Source organism: Salvia hispanica, chromosome 2 (genome assembly GCF_023119035.1).
Source record: "Salvia hispanica cultivar TCC Black 2014 chromosome 2, UniMelb_Shisp_WGS_1.0, whole genome shotgun sequence".
Classification (NCBI taxonomy): Eukaryota; Viridiplantae; Streptophyta; class Magnoliopsida; order Lamiales; family Lamiaceae; genus Salvia; species Salvia hispanica.
The window spans coordinates 36,766,251-36,778,373 of NC_062966.1; the positions used below are offsets into that span (position 1 = coordinate 36,766,251).

The 12,123-nt window shown below is 36.6% G+C and overlaps 3 protein-coding genes across 3 annotated transcripts; all 3 read left to right on the plus strand.

Annotated features, from left to right (window-relative positions):
- Positions 1 to 3,226: 3,226 nt before the first annotated feature.
- Positions 3,227 to 4,759, plus strand: LOC125206903 (tetrahydrocannabinolic acid synthase-like). The gene has a single exon (XM_048106118.1). The coding sequence runs from the start codon at positions 3,227 to 3,229 to the stop codon at positions 4,757 to 4,759; it is 1,533 nt and encodes a 510-aa protein (XP_047962075.1).
- A 1,539-nt stretch (positions 4,760 to 6,298) lies between these two features.
- Positions 6,299 to 7,615, plus strand: LOC125206904 (berberine bridge enzyme-like 18). Its single transcript, XM_048106119.1, has one exon. It carries the CDS (start codon positions 6,299 to 6,301, stop codon positions 7,613 to 7,615), a length of 1,317 nt encoding a protein of 438 aa, XP_047962076.1.
- A 2,586-nt stretch (positions 7,616 to 10,201) lies between these two features.
- LOC125208389 (cannabidiolic acid synthase-like) lies at positions 10,202 to 12,021 on the plus strand. The gene has a single exon (XM_048107993.1). The coding sequence runs from the start codon at positions 10,202 to 10,204 to the stop codon at positions 11,816 to 11,818; it is 1,617 nt and encodes a 538-aa protein (XP_047963950.1). The 3' UTR covers positions 11,819 to 12,021.
- Positions 12,022 to 12,123: the final 102 nt, after the last annotated feature.

The following is a 12,123-nucleotide window of genomic DNA, read 5'->3' on the forward strand; positions in this document are numbered from 1 at the left end:
TACGTAATACTCTTAAGGTTTAACTTCAAAACCATCTTTTTTACCTCTTAGATAAAAAAAAAATCTATAAGAAAAAAAATTAGATACAGTCAAAATTGAATGTCGCAATCATGATTTAGTAGGAAACTTTTGTTGATATTAAACTATTTCTGTTTGAATCCATTCGGAGACACCAAAAAAATTGGAATAATAGACAAGATTAACATGTCTCGTGCACAAGATGACATGCATAAATAGGGAAATATACTATTATAACTAATTAATCACCTAATTACATTTAAAAGCACTAACTATAGAAGGTGGGCCACTGATGGGCTCGGGCCTGTGCTGGTCCTGGTCCTGGGCTTGGACTGGGCTTCATATGGTCCTGGGCCTGGGTTTACAAAATGGTCCAATTAGAGCCCATCTCAACTAATGAGCCCAGCCCAGGTCCGCTTTCACTGGTGGGCCGGCCCATACCCGGCCTGGGCCGAGCTGGGTCGGGCCAGCCCGGCCTACAGTTGAAGGGGATAGACTAGTTTTATGAAATCACATTTGTTGATTGAGTATATATACCATACAATTGGTAGTATACAAAAGCTCTTTGACCAATTATTTGCAAGTCAACTTATGGATAATTTAATTTAACAATGTGGATAATGTATGTATCCCTTAAATGCATATATGAAATTTAAATTGGCAACCCTAGTCCACAATTGGAAATATTGGATACCACCCTACGTGTGTTTTTAATTGAAGTGACGATAACTACATATTAATTGAAATAGAAACCTCTCACTAATAAATATGGGCTTCATCGAATGAGTTTGGTCCTGAATAAAGAGACGTTAGGTTTATGATAACCTGATGGATTGCTTTCTAAGGCCAAAGTTAGAGTCAAATAATTATTGTTTCACATAGATGGGCAGTTGATCATTCATTCTAGATAACGTGCTTACGTATCTATAAGCTCATTGGCTCGTTTTGCGATTTTGATTATTCTTTAGTTTGTCACATTATATTTGTTTGACTTGTGGATATTCGACGATTGACATTGACTTTTCAATTTAAGTGTGCAAATTTGAATTGTGTAAAGGAAAGGGCAATACAGACAAAACATATATTTTGGTCAAATTTTAATTTGTCTCATAATTTTAAAATCAATCATAAAATTCATGAATATTAACATTATTTTAATTTTTCCAATTTTAAAAATCAGACATAAAAATTTATGAATTTGAACATTATTCTGAATTTTTTCATGTTTAAATAATCTCATTTTCTATTTGTAACTTGTTGTTTATTTGGCATATAACTTTTTCAAATTGATGATGTGATTGAGTACTCCCTCCGTTTCATAGTAATGGAGGCGGTTCTTTTCAGTATGGAGATTAAGAAAAATTGTGTTAGGTGAGTTAAGTAGAGGGAGAGTAAAGTGAAAAATGAAAAAGGTAGAGAGATGAAGAGAGAATAAAGTAAGAGGGAGTAAAATAGGTGTGAGAAAATGTTTTGACTTTTACTAAAAAGGGAAATTATAAGAGAGAGTAAAATAGGTGTGAGAAAATGTTTTGACTTTTACTAAAAAGGGAAATTATATGGAACGTACCAAAATGACAAATTAACTCTATTACTATAAAATGAAGAGAGTAATATACTATTGTGTTGAGAACAATGATAAAATTCAACTAATTCTAATTGGGGATTTTGAATTAATATTTAAAATCATCCTAACTTACTAATTATACGTGGTGTTTTTTATTAAGTACCGTGGACTATTATTATTATTATTATAATAAAAGAATAAAAAAAGGAAAAGGAAAAAAAAAACAATGGGGAAATAGTAGGAGTAGTATATCGATATTTCCTTTTCATGTTTGCTTGTCTTAGTTTGGGCCATACGTCTTTCACCCCATCAGAGATACTGGGCCGTAATATATTTTTTAATTGGGCCATAAATTAATTCTTTAGCAAACGCAATAGCATAGTCTTATCTAGTCATCTTAACTCATTCAAATTATTTTAGCGTATACACGCTTATTACTTATTTGTATTATACTTTACCATGTTTTATGTTTTTTTTTTCTTTTTAAGACTGCTTTAACTCGTAAAATTAATATTAATAAGCTTCGTCAATAAATTTCGGACGAGCTTTTATCAAGTTCATATCTAGCTCGACTCATGTAAATGAGTATGTGTTCGATCATTGGAAAAAGACGATCATTTTAAAAACAAGAATTAATTTTTAAATATTTATCATCAAAAGTACTAGTCTGAGTTGCAGACAAAGAAATGAAAATTACTAAGTTGAAGTTCAATTTGGTAGCGGCATTCCACGACGGAATGGGTCAATCATAGCCTAAGCCTTCTAGTAATTCTAATAAATTTAATTTGGCACTATATTTAAAAGAAAATACGTCTTTAATTGCATTATTCGAATTTTATTTTGTAAAACAACATTTTGGCATTACTGTATTTTAAAAAAATATTGTTTGCTTAAGTAATTTTTGAAATTAATTTAAACTCGTTAAATTAGTAAAGCTTGATCGTGACAGTACTGATCTAATACATCAAACCAAATGGTTAGAATTAGTTTAAATATATATATATATATAGTATATTTAATCAATGTCTTATAAGTTGTGATATAATATCATATTTAATCAATGTTTTATAAGTTGTGATATAATATCTACTACCTCGTTAAGCTTAATTAGTTATTTGTTATAATAACAAATTTACATTTTAATATTCTATACTTATACACTTTATATAGTTATTAGTAATATTTATTGCAAGTCTATGATTAGTTTCATTTTATTATACGAAATAATTCTTCTAAGTAATTAATATTATTCAAATTTAGAATATAGTATAATTCTTGAAGATAACTTTGATCATGAGTGAAATAAAATAAGCAAGTGGAATGAGTTATTGATATTATATTAGGCCATTCAATGTATCTGAACAAGCTAGCTAAGAAAATGATTACTGTTGCATGTGTTACTTTATGATATTTAATATATGGCGAATTATTAATTTCAAATAGCTAATAAGCGTGTCTGCTTGAAAAAAATTGAATTAGGTTGATCAGATAAGTTTCACTTCCACGAACTTTCGATCGAGAGGTCAAAGCAGTCTAAAATGGAATTAATATTCAAAACAATCAGTATAAATAGAGCTAAATGTATTCCTCTCAAACATCACAAACACAAACACCAACAAAACTCATCTCAATATATCATCAACCATGAAAACTCCTTCTGTCTCATCTTTTCTTGAATGTTTCTCTCAAGAATGTGAGAACCACTCTTCAATTACCAATGTTATCTACACTCCTTCAAACCCTTCTTACACTTCCGTCCTTGAATCCACCATCCGAAACACAAGATTCATATCCGAATCCACTCCAAAACCTCAAGTCATCATAACCCCAGAACACGAATCCCAGATCCCGCCTATCATACGTTGTGCCAAAAAAACCGGTCTAGAAATCCGAACCCGTAGCGGAGGCCATGACATGGAGGGGCTCTCGTACGTGTCACAAGTCCCTTTCGTGATCATTGACTTGGTCAACTTCACCGAAGTCACGGTCAACGTTGAGGAGAAAACTGCCTGGATCGAAGCAGGCACAACCACCGGTGTCGTATACTACAGGATCGCGGAAAAGAGCTCCACTCTCGGATTCCCTGGGGCCATTTGCACAACCGTCGGCGTCGGCGGGCACTACAGTGGAGGAGGCTACGGCACACTGCTGAGGAAATACGGCCTTGCAGGAGATAACGTAATCGACGCCAGAATTGTCGACGTGAAAGGAAACATTCTCGACAGGGAATCAATGGGCGAGGATCTGTTCTGGGCCATCAGAGGCGGCGGAGCTGCCAGTTTCGGCGTGGTCACTGCCTGGAAGGTACAACTGGTGGATGTTCCAGAAACAGTCACTGTTTTCTCCATCAACAGAAATGTGGAAGAACAGAACGGCGCTGAACTGTGGCACCGCTGGCAATACGTGGCGCCTCAGGCCGACAAAGATCTGTTTGTCGGAGTCATCGTGTTCAGGGTGGACACGACCGTCCAAGTTAACTTCTTCTCAGCTTTCCAGGGCGGCGCCGACAGATTAGTTTCATACATGCAAGAAATCTTCCCCGAGTTAGGGCTAGTGAGAGAAGACTGCACGGAAATGAGCTGGGTCCAATCCACCTTATTTAGCAACCAAATGCCGGTCGATCCACTAGATGCTCTGCTCAACCGGATTCAGCCCGGTCTCAGACAGCTCAAAGCCAAGTCCGATTATGTCAGGGAACCGGTTCCTTTGAACGCGATCGAAGGGATGGTGAGCATGCTACGTGAGCCCGAAGCGGACGAGACTATTTACTACATGGTGCCATATGGTGGGAAAATGGATGAAATATCGGAATCTGAGACTCCATTTCCTCACAGAGCTGGTGCACTCTACAAGCTTGCCGGCCTGACTTACTGGCAAGACTCGGAGGCTGCGGATGCGGACCGTTACATAAGCTGGAGCCGTAAGTATTATGAGTACATGACTCCGTATGTGTCAAGCTCGCCCAGGGAAGCGTATTACAACTACAGAGATCTCGACATTGGAGTCAACAACGTTGTTGGGGAGACGAGTTACGAACAGGCTAGCATTTGGGGGAAGCCGTATTACAAGGATAATTTCGAGCGCCTTGTTAAGGTGAAAACCGCGGTCGATCCGGACAATTTCTTCAGGAATGAACAGAGCATCCCACCGTTGCCGTCTGCAGCCGCGGATGTTTGAGTATGATTTATGAAGATTTAAATATTTTATTCACATTGTTTCTATTCATTTTGTTATGAATAAGGCTCATTATTGAACCATGTATTTGTACGAGTGACATTTCTATAATATTTGTATTGAAATTTTTTTCCGTTATTTGATTCTATTTGTTTTAATTTATCTACAGCTTCAAAAGGTAGTCTCTTTTGTCAATTTTTTTCCCCTAATTAATCTACTTTTTATTATTTAAAATAATTCGCCACACTTTACGCTAAAAAAATAATAGGTGTCTCCTTGAGCAACTTTTTTGACTTTTCAAAGCAAATTAATCTTGATATTTCGAACCTAAAAGTGGCAAATGCGAAAATTTGTTTTCCTTTACTAAAAATGGGATAGGATCTAGTGGATTTTATAGAAGAATTATTTATTTAGTTAATTAAAAAGGAGTATTATCCGTACGGAAGAGACTTCCAAGAAAATTATGTAGATCCTAGATACTAAGTTCCTAACAAATGTTCGAGAAAAAATGCATGTACAATTTCTACAATATTTTGTTTGGGAAAAACTCTATTATGAGATATACTACAATTGTTTGAGGTCTTCTGACGTGAAAAAAAAATACAATTGTTTGAGGTCTTCTGACGTGAAAAAAAAAATACAATTGTTTGAGGAAATATCCAAATCATTTAGGAGGAGTGGTTGTATGTGAACATCTTTTAAGAGAAAGGTAATTGCGTATATATACAAGACTGGTATTAGATTTTCGCCCTAAATTAAAATTGGAATTTAGATAGGAGTATCATTTTTTTCACTACGAATCACAATGTCAAATTGAGTAAAACTGAAGTATCCATCTGATTAATCGTTAATACCTATAATTAATCATGATGAGTGATGGAAAACAAGGGAGTTGGATCCTTGACCAAGTTAGTGATATTTTATTCTAATGGATCATTCGATATTAATTATGTTTTTGAAGAATCTAAGGTACTAATCATACTACCAACTACGAATATACGGAGTAATAATTAAATTAGGGTAGGATTGTCTCATTAAAAAATACTCCCTCCGTCCCATAGTAATAGAGTCATTTTGTCATTTTAGTACGTTACATAGTAATAGACTCATTTATCTTTTTAGTAAAAGTCAACACATTTTTCCACACCTACTTTACTCTCTCTTACTTTTTTTCTCTCTTCATCTCTCTACCTTTTTCATTTTCCACTTTATTCTCTCTTTACTTAACTCACCTAATACAATTTTTCTTAATTTTCGTGCCGAAAAGAAATGCCTCCGATACAATGAAACGGAGGGAGTACTTATCAATAGGAATTAAACTGAAAGCTAAAGAATAACCAAAAATGATTATGATCACTCTAAAAATATAAGAAAATAAATTTGATGAATAAATACATCAAGCTAATGAATAATAAAAATGATTATGATCACTCTAAAAAAATAAGAAAATAAATTTGATGAATCAATACATCTTTAAAATCCTTATATAAGTACTTTCCTCTCAAACACAAACATAAATTAATCTTTTCAATTTCACAAATCATGAAAACTACTTCACTCTTTATTGTTTTAATCTTGTCAAGCTCATGGGCAGCTTCTGCCGATGAACAAGACCATTTCCTTCATTGTCTCTCTCAAACGTGCCATAACTACTCCTCCATTTCCAACGTTGTCTACACCCCTTCAAACTCTTCCTACACTTCCATCCTCGAATCCTCCATCCGAAACACAAGATTCTTATCCGAATCCACTCCGAAACCGCAAGTGATCATAACTCCGGACCACGAGACGCAGATCCCGCCTGTCATACTCTGTGCCAAGCAGAGCGGTCTGGAGATCAGAACGCGAAGCGGCGGCCATGACATGGAGGGACTGTCTTACGTCTCACAAGTCCCGTTCGCGATCGTTGACTTGGTCAACCTCAGCCAAGTCACGGTCGACGTGGACGAGAAAACGGCCTGGATCGGAGCAGGCGCATCCACCGGTGTCGTATACTACAGGATCGCAGAAAAGAGCCCCACTCTGGCTTTTCCCGGGTCTATCTGCACCTGGGTCGGTGTCGGTGGGCACTACAGCAGAGGAGGCTACGGCGCATTGCTGAGAAAATACGGCCTCGCTGCGGACAACGTCATCGACATGAGAATAGTCAACGTCAATGGAAATATCCTGGACAGGGAATCAATGGGCGAGGATCTGTTCTGGGCGATCAGGGGCGGCGGAGGCGCCAGCTTTGGCGTGATCACTGCCTGGAAGGTGCAGTTGGTGGATGTTCCAGAAACAGTCACTGTTTTCTCAATCACGAGAAGCGTGGAAGAGCAGAACGGCGCAGAACTGTGGCAGCGCTGGCAATATGTGGCGCCTCAGGCAGACAAAGATTTGTTTGTCGGGGTCATTGTTTTCAGAGTGAACACGACCGTCCTGGTAAACTTCTTCTCAGTTTACCAGGGCGGCGCGGACATATTAGTTTCATATATGCAAGAAATCTTCCCCGAGTTAGGGCTAGTGAGAGAAGACTGCACGGAAATGAGCTGGATCCAATCCACCTTATTTAGCAACCAAATGCCGATAGATCAACTAGATGCTGTGCTCAACCGGACTCAGCCCGGTCTCAGACAGCTCAAAGCCAAGTCGGATTATGTCCAGACGCCCCTTCCGTTGAACGTGATCGAGGATATGGTGAGTATGCTACGTGAACCGGAAGCAGACGAGACTAACTATTACATGGTTCCATATGGTGGAATCATGGAGGAGATATCAGAGTTTGAGACTCCGTTTCCTCACAGAGCAGGTGCGCTTTACCAACTTGCCGGCTTGACTTACTGGCAAGACTCTGAGGCGGCGGATACGGACCGTTACTGAAGGTATTACGAATACATGACTCCGTATGTGTCAAGCTCGCCCAGGGAAGCATATTTCAACTACAGAGATCTTGACCTCGGAGTCAATAACGTTATTGGTGACACGAGTTATGAACAAGCTAGTATTTGGGGGAAGCCGTATTACAAGGACAATTTCGATCGTCTTGTTCGAGTGAAGACTGTGGTTGATCCGGGGAATTTCTTCAAGAATGAACAGAGCATTCCGCCTTTGTCGTCTGTCTCGGATATTTAAGTATGGATTAATTAGTTTTATTTAGATACAGTATGTTCTTCATTCCCAACATGCTGTATTTAGTAGCGGATAAGGGGTTGTTATAATGTCTATTTTTCATAATTTTCTTGATTGTCCTTAAATAATTACTCTCTACATCATCTCATGTTAGTTGCACTTTTCATTTTCGAAGCTTTCCAAACTATTTGCATTATTTTTATTTTAAATAAAAAGTAGGAAATTTAATTAAGATATTAGAGTTATTTTAAGTGTAGGAGTACTACTTTATTAAGTGTTTTCTTTTGAAATGCTAATTTTATTACACTAATTACTTAATGCTTAAATTTACGCAGTAAAGATGAAAATGTGAGTAGCATGGGACAGAGGGAGTGCTTAATTTCTGGAAGCTTAAGATTATACATGAAAATATTATTTTTATTAAATAAACTATCATTGTGCTAATTTTATTACACTAATTATTTATGCTTAAATTTACGCTGTAAAGATGAAAAGTTCGAGTATGAAGGGACGGAGGGAGTACTTAATTTCTGGAAGCTTGAGATTATATATGAAAATATTATTTTTAATAAAACTAACTATCACTGTTTTATCTTTTAACTATTGTATTGCAACGGAAATTTACAAATTAAAATTGGATGTACTTGCGCCTAAGACAGACCGTTGTGTGTCTACTGTCTATATTAGGGGCGGCTCCTCTGTCAATCAATTGTTACTTTTATTAATTGTGTTAGATTTAATTGTATCAATCTTAATTTGACGTAATTTAGACTGTTGATCATTCTAATCTAATAAATTTTAATTTAACCTTAGTTTTTAACTTTTTATTCGAGAATTCGTCTTATTTTTTATATCAGGTCTGTCAATTGTTATTAATTGTGTTGGATTTAATTGTATCGACGATCTAAACCTATGATAGGATCGAGGTGTGATCGATTGCTAATTTTCTTAAGTTGCTAACTAATCAACGCAATGCATTAAAAATATCAACATATAATTTTGTTGACATTTCAATATACCGTGTTGACATTTTAATGTCATCGTGCTGATATTTTTCATTCACTACATTGACAAGTTATTAGAGTTAACAACTTAAAAAGTTAGCAACGTAAACATGATCTTTTAGTTTAATCTTAGTTTTCGTATGAGAATGCGTCTTATTTTGATCCATACCCTAAATAAATTAAATGTATTAGCTATAATACAAAGAAAATGTTTATGAAATATGGTGTGCATTAACTCCAACTCGAGCTGTCACACGTGAGTCTTGCCGTCGGCGGCACAACACCCGTCTCGCTGGCGGCCCGTCACTTAATGATGGGATTCCGATAAAGATGGTCTACCTATAACAACCGCCTATTTGTATTCATATTATACTATCATCTTCTATATCTAATGTGAATCATAGGGGCTAGCTCGACGAATTGTGAAAAAAGAAAAAAAGAAATATAAATTTCCTACATTTTGAAGTTTTGAGATTAATTATAAGTAAAGATTTTAATTATTTGTTTAATTTAAACCTTAGAGTTGAATAACAATTTAGTTGAATTGTTATTTTGTTCAGTTTTTAAATGCTGTCACCTATTATATGAAAGCAGATTTTCCATTTTTCTGTTTTCAGTTATTTTTGAATCTTCTTGCCGTTATACAATCATTTCGAAACTAGTCAGTACTTTTGGTAGTAATCTCAACGTTATTTATTTGAAAACAATTACCTTCATTTAGATGATCACTGAAAAAAATTTAATTTTTAAGGATAAAAAATTAAGACGCACTTACTTTCGATGAGAAATATTTAAAAATAACAACAATTTAGAACAGAAAAAATGTTTTCTAAATTTAGAAGAACAAATTAAATTAATCTTTTGCCTTTTTAGGGCGCTTTTATTTGTGTTCTCTAATTTTAATTAGGACAATAACAATAAGGGTATTTTTGAAACGTTGATAGTATATTTGAAAACAAACAAAAATTAGTGTCCTTTTAATTAAAAATATTTTCCATGGTTTTTTTTTTTTTTAAATCGTAGTGTGGATCCATTAGTATTCTATTCAATTAATGGTAGTATCATATTTTAAATAGACAAACAATTCCATTTTCCCATTCAACTAATGTACATTTGGAATTATGGTATAGTAAAATACAGACATTAAATGTATTCGTTTTTTCTTCAGAAACTATAGTCAAAGTTGAAATAGGCACGCCGTTGGAATATTGAATTTTAATATCATGTGGCACACATGAGGTTAAGAATGACTTTTCCAGAAATTTGTGCATATAAATAGGACACATCATTCCATGAAGTATACAACAAACTCATCTACTTCAAATCATCAATCATGAAAACTCCTTCCATCTCATCCCTCACATTCATTCTTCTTCTAATCATCTCATGCTCTTGGGCAGCTTCCGCCGATGATCATGACGATTTTCTCGAATGCCTGACCGAGCAATTCCGCAACTACTCCTCCATTTCGAACGATGTTTACACCCCAATCAACTCATCTTACACTTCCGTCCTTCAATTCTCCATCCGAAACCTAAGGTTCGTGTCAGGTTCCACTCCTAAACCGCAGGTGATCATAACCCCAGAGCACGAATCCCAGATCCCGCCTATCATATACTGTGCTGAAGAAAATGACATGGAAATCAGAACTCGAAGTGGTGGCCATGACCTAGAGGGACTATCTTACGTGTCACGAGTCCCATTCGTGATCATAGATTTGATCAATCTCAGTGAAATCACAGTGGATGCTCAGGAAAAAACTGCTTGGGTCGAAGCAGGCGCGACCATTGGTTCTTTATACTACAGGATTGCAGAAAAGAGTCCAGTGCTCGGGTTCCCGGCCGGTGTATGCCCAACTGTCGGTGTCGGTGGGCACTTCAGTGGAGGGGGTTGGGGCCCGATGCTGAGAAAATACGGCCTGGCCGCTGACAACGTCATCGATGCAAGAATAGTCGACGCCAAGGGGAGAATCCTGGACAGAACATCCATGGGCGAGGATCTGTTCTGGGCCATCAGAGGTGGCGGAGGCGCCAGCTTCGGCGTGATCACTGCCTGGAAGGTACAACTGGTGGACGTTCCAGAAACAGTCACTGCTTTCTCAGTCCGCAGGACTTTAGAACAGAACGCAACTCAACTCGTCCACTGCTGGCAAAACGTGGCTCCAAATCTAGACAAAGATTTGTTCGTCTCCGTCGTTTTAACAAGGGTGAATTCCAGCCAAGGTGGACGGAACGCCACCATCGAGGCCAACTTCTGGTCACTTTTCCTAGGCGGAACCGACAGATTACTTCCGATGATGCAAGAAAGCTTCCCTGAGTTAGGTTTAGTGAAAGAAGACTGCGTCGAAATGAGCTGGATCCAATCTGTCTTATATTTTTCAGAAGTCCCCATAATACCACCTTCTCATCAACAGCCACTCGAATTTCTACTTAACCGAACTCAAAGAAACCTAGGATACCTCAAAGTGAAATCAGATTATGTCCAAAAACCTATTCCTGAATTAGGGTTACAAGGAATTGAGAGACTACTATACGAACCAGAAATTTCAGCTTTTGTCGTAATGATCCCATATGGTGGAAGAATGTCTGAAATTTCTGAATCAGAAAGTCCATTTCCTCACAGGGCTGGTAACTTGTTCAAGATTGCTGGCGATGTGGCTTGGGCAGGCAACGAGTCTCGAGATTCGGATAGGAACATAGGTTGGAGCAGAAGGTACTACAGTTACATGGCTCCTTTTGTTTCGAGTAATCCCAGAGAAGCATACCTTAACTACAGAGATCTCGACATTGGAGTCAATAACGTTGGAGAAGAGACGAGTTATGCACAGGCCAGCATTTGGGGTATGAAATATTTTAAGAATAATTTCGATCGTCTTGTTCAGGTGAAGACCGTGGTTGATCCCAATAATTTCTTCAAGAATGAACAGAGCATTCCGCCGTTGGATGATTGAGATATATCTTCATCTCAGTCCCCTCCATGCTGAATGAAGGGTTCTTATAATTATTAGATGTAATATCTTACAATAAAATGTTGTTGTTTTGATTTGAATGTAGGGTTATTATATTTATTTGAGGTAATTTCTTAGAATAAAATGCTATAGTTTGATTTGAATAAAGGTTTCTTACAATAAAATGTTACAACATCATTTTATTTGTACTTTATTACGTTCTTTTTATGATCCTATTAAATGCATCATTATTTTTAATATTAATATTTTTTTAAAAAATGGTTATTTTGATTTTGCCTTACCAATAA

Bases quoted from the DNA above. Each gene is read 5' to 3' on its own strand.
- LOC125206904 (XM_048106119.1), top strand. From the start codon at position 6,299: ATGAAAACTACTTCACTCTTTATTGTTTTAATCTTGTCAAGCTCATGG.
- LOC125208389 (XM_048107993.1), top strand. From the start codon at position 10,202: ATGAAAACTCCTTCCATCTCATCCCTCACATTCATTCTTCTTCTAATC.
- LOC125206903 (XM_048106118.1), top strand. From the start codon at position 3,227: ATGAAAACTCCTTCTGTCTCATCTTTTCTTGAATGTTTCTCTCAAGAA.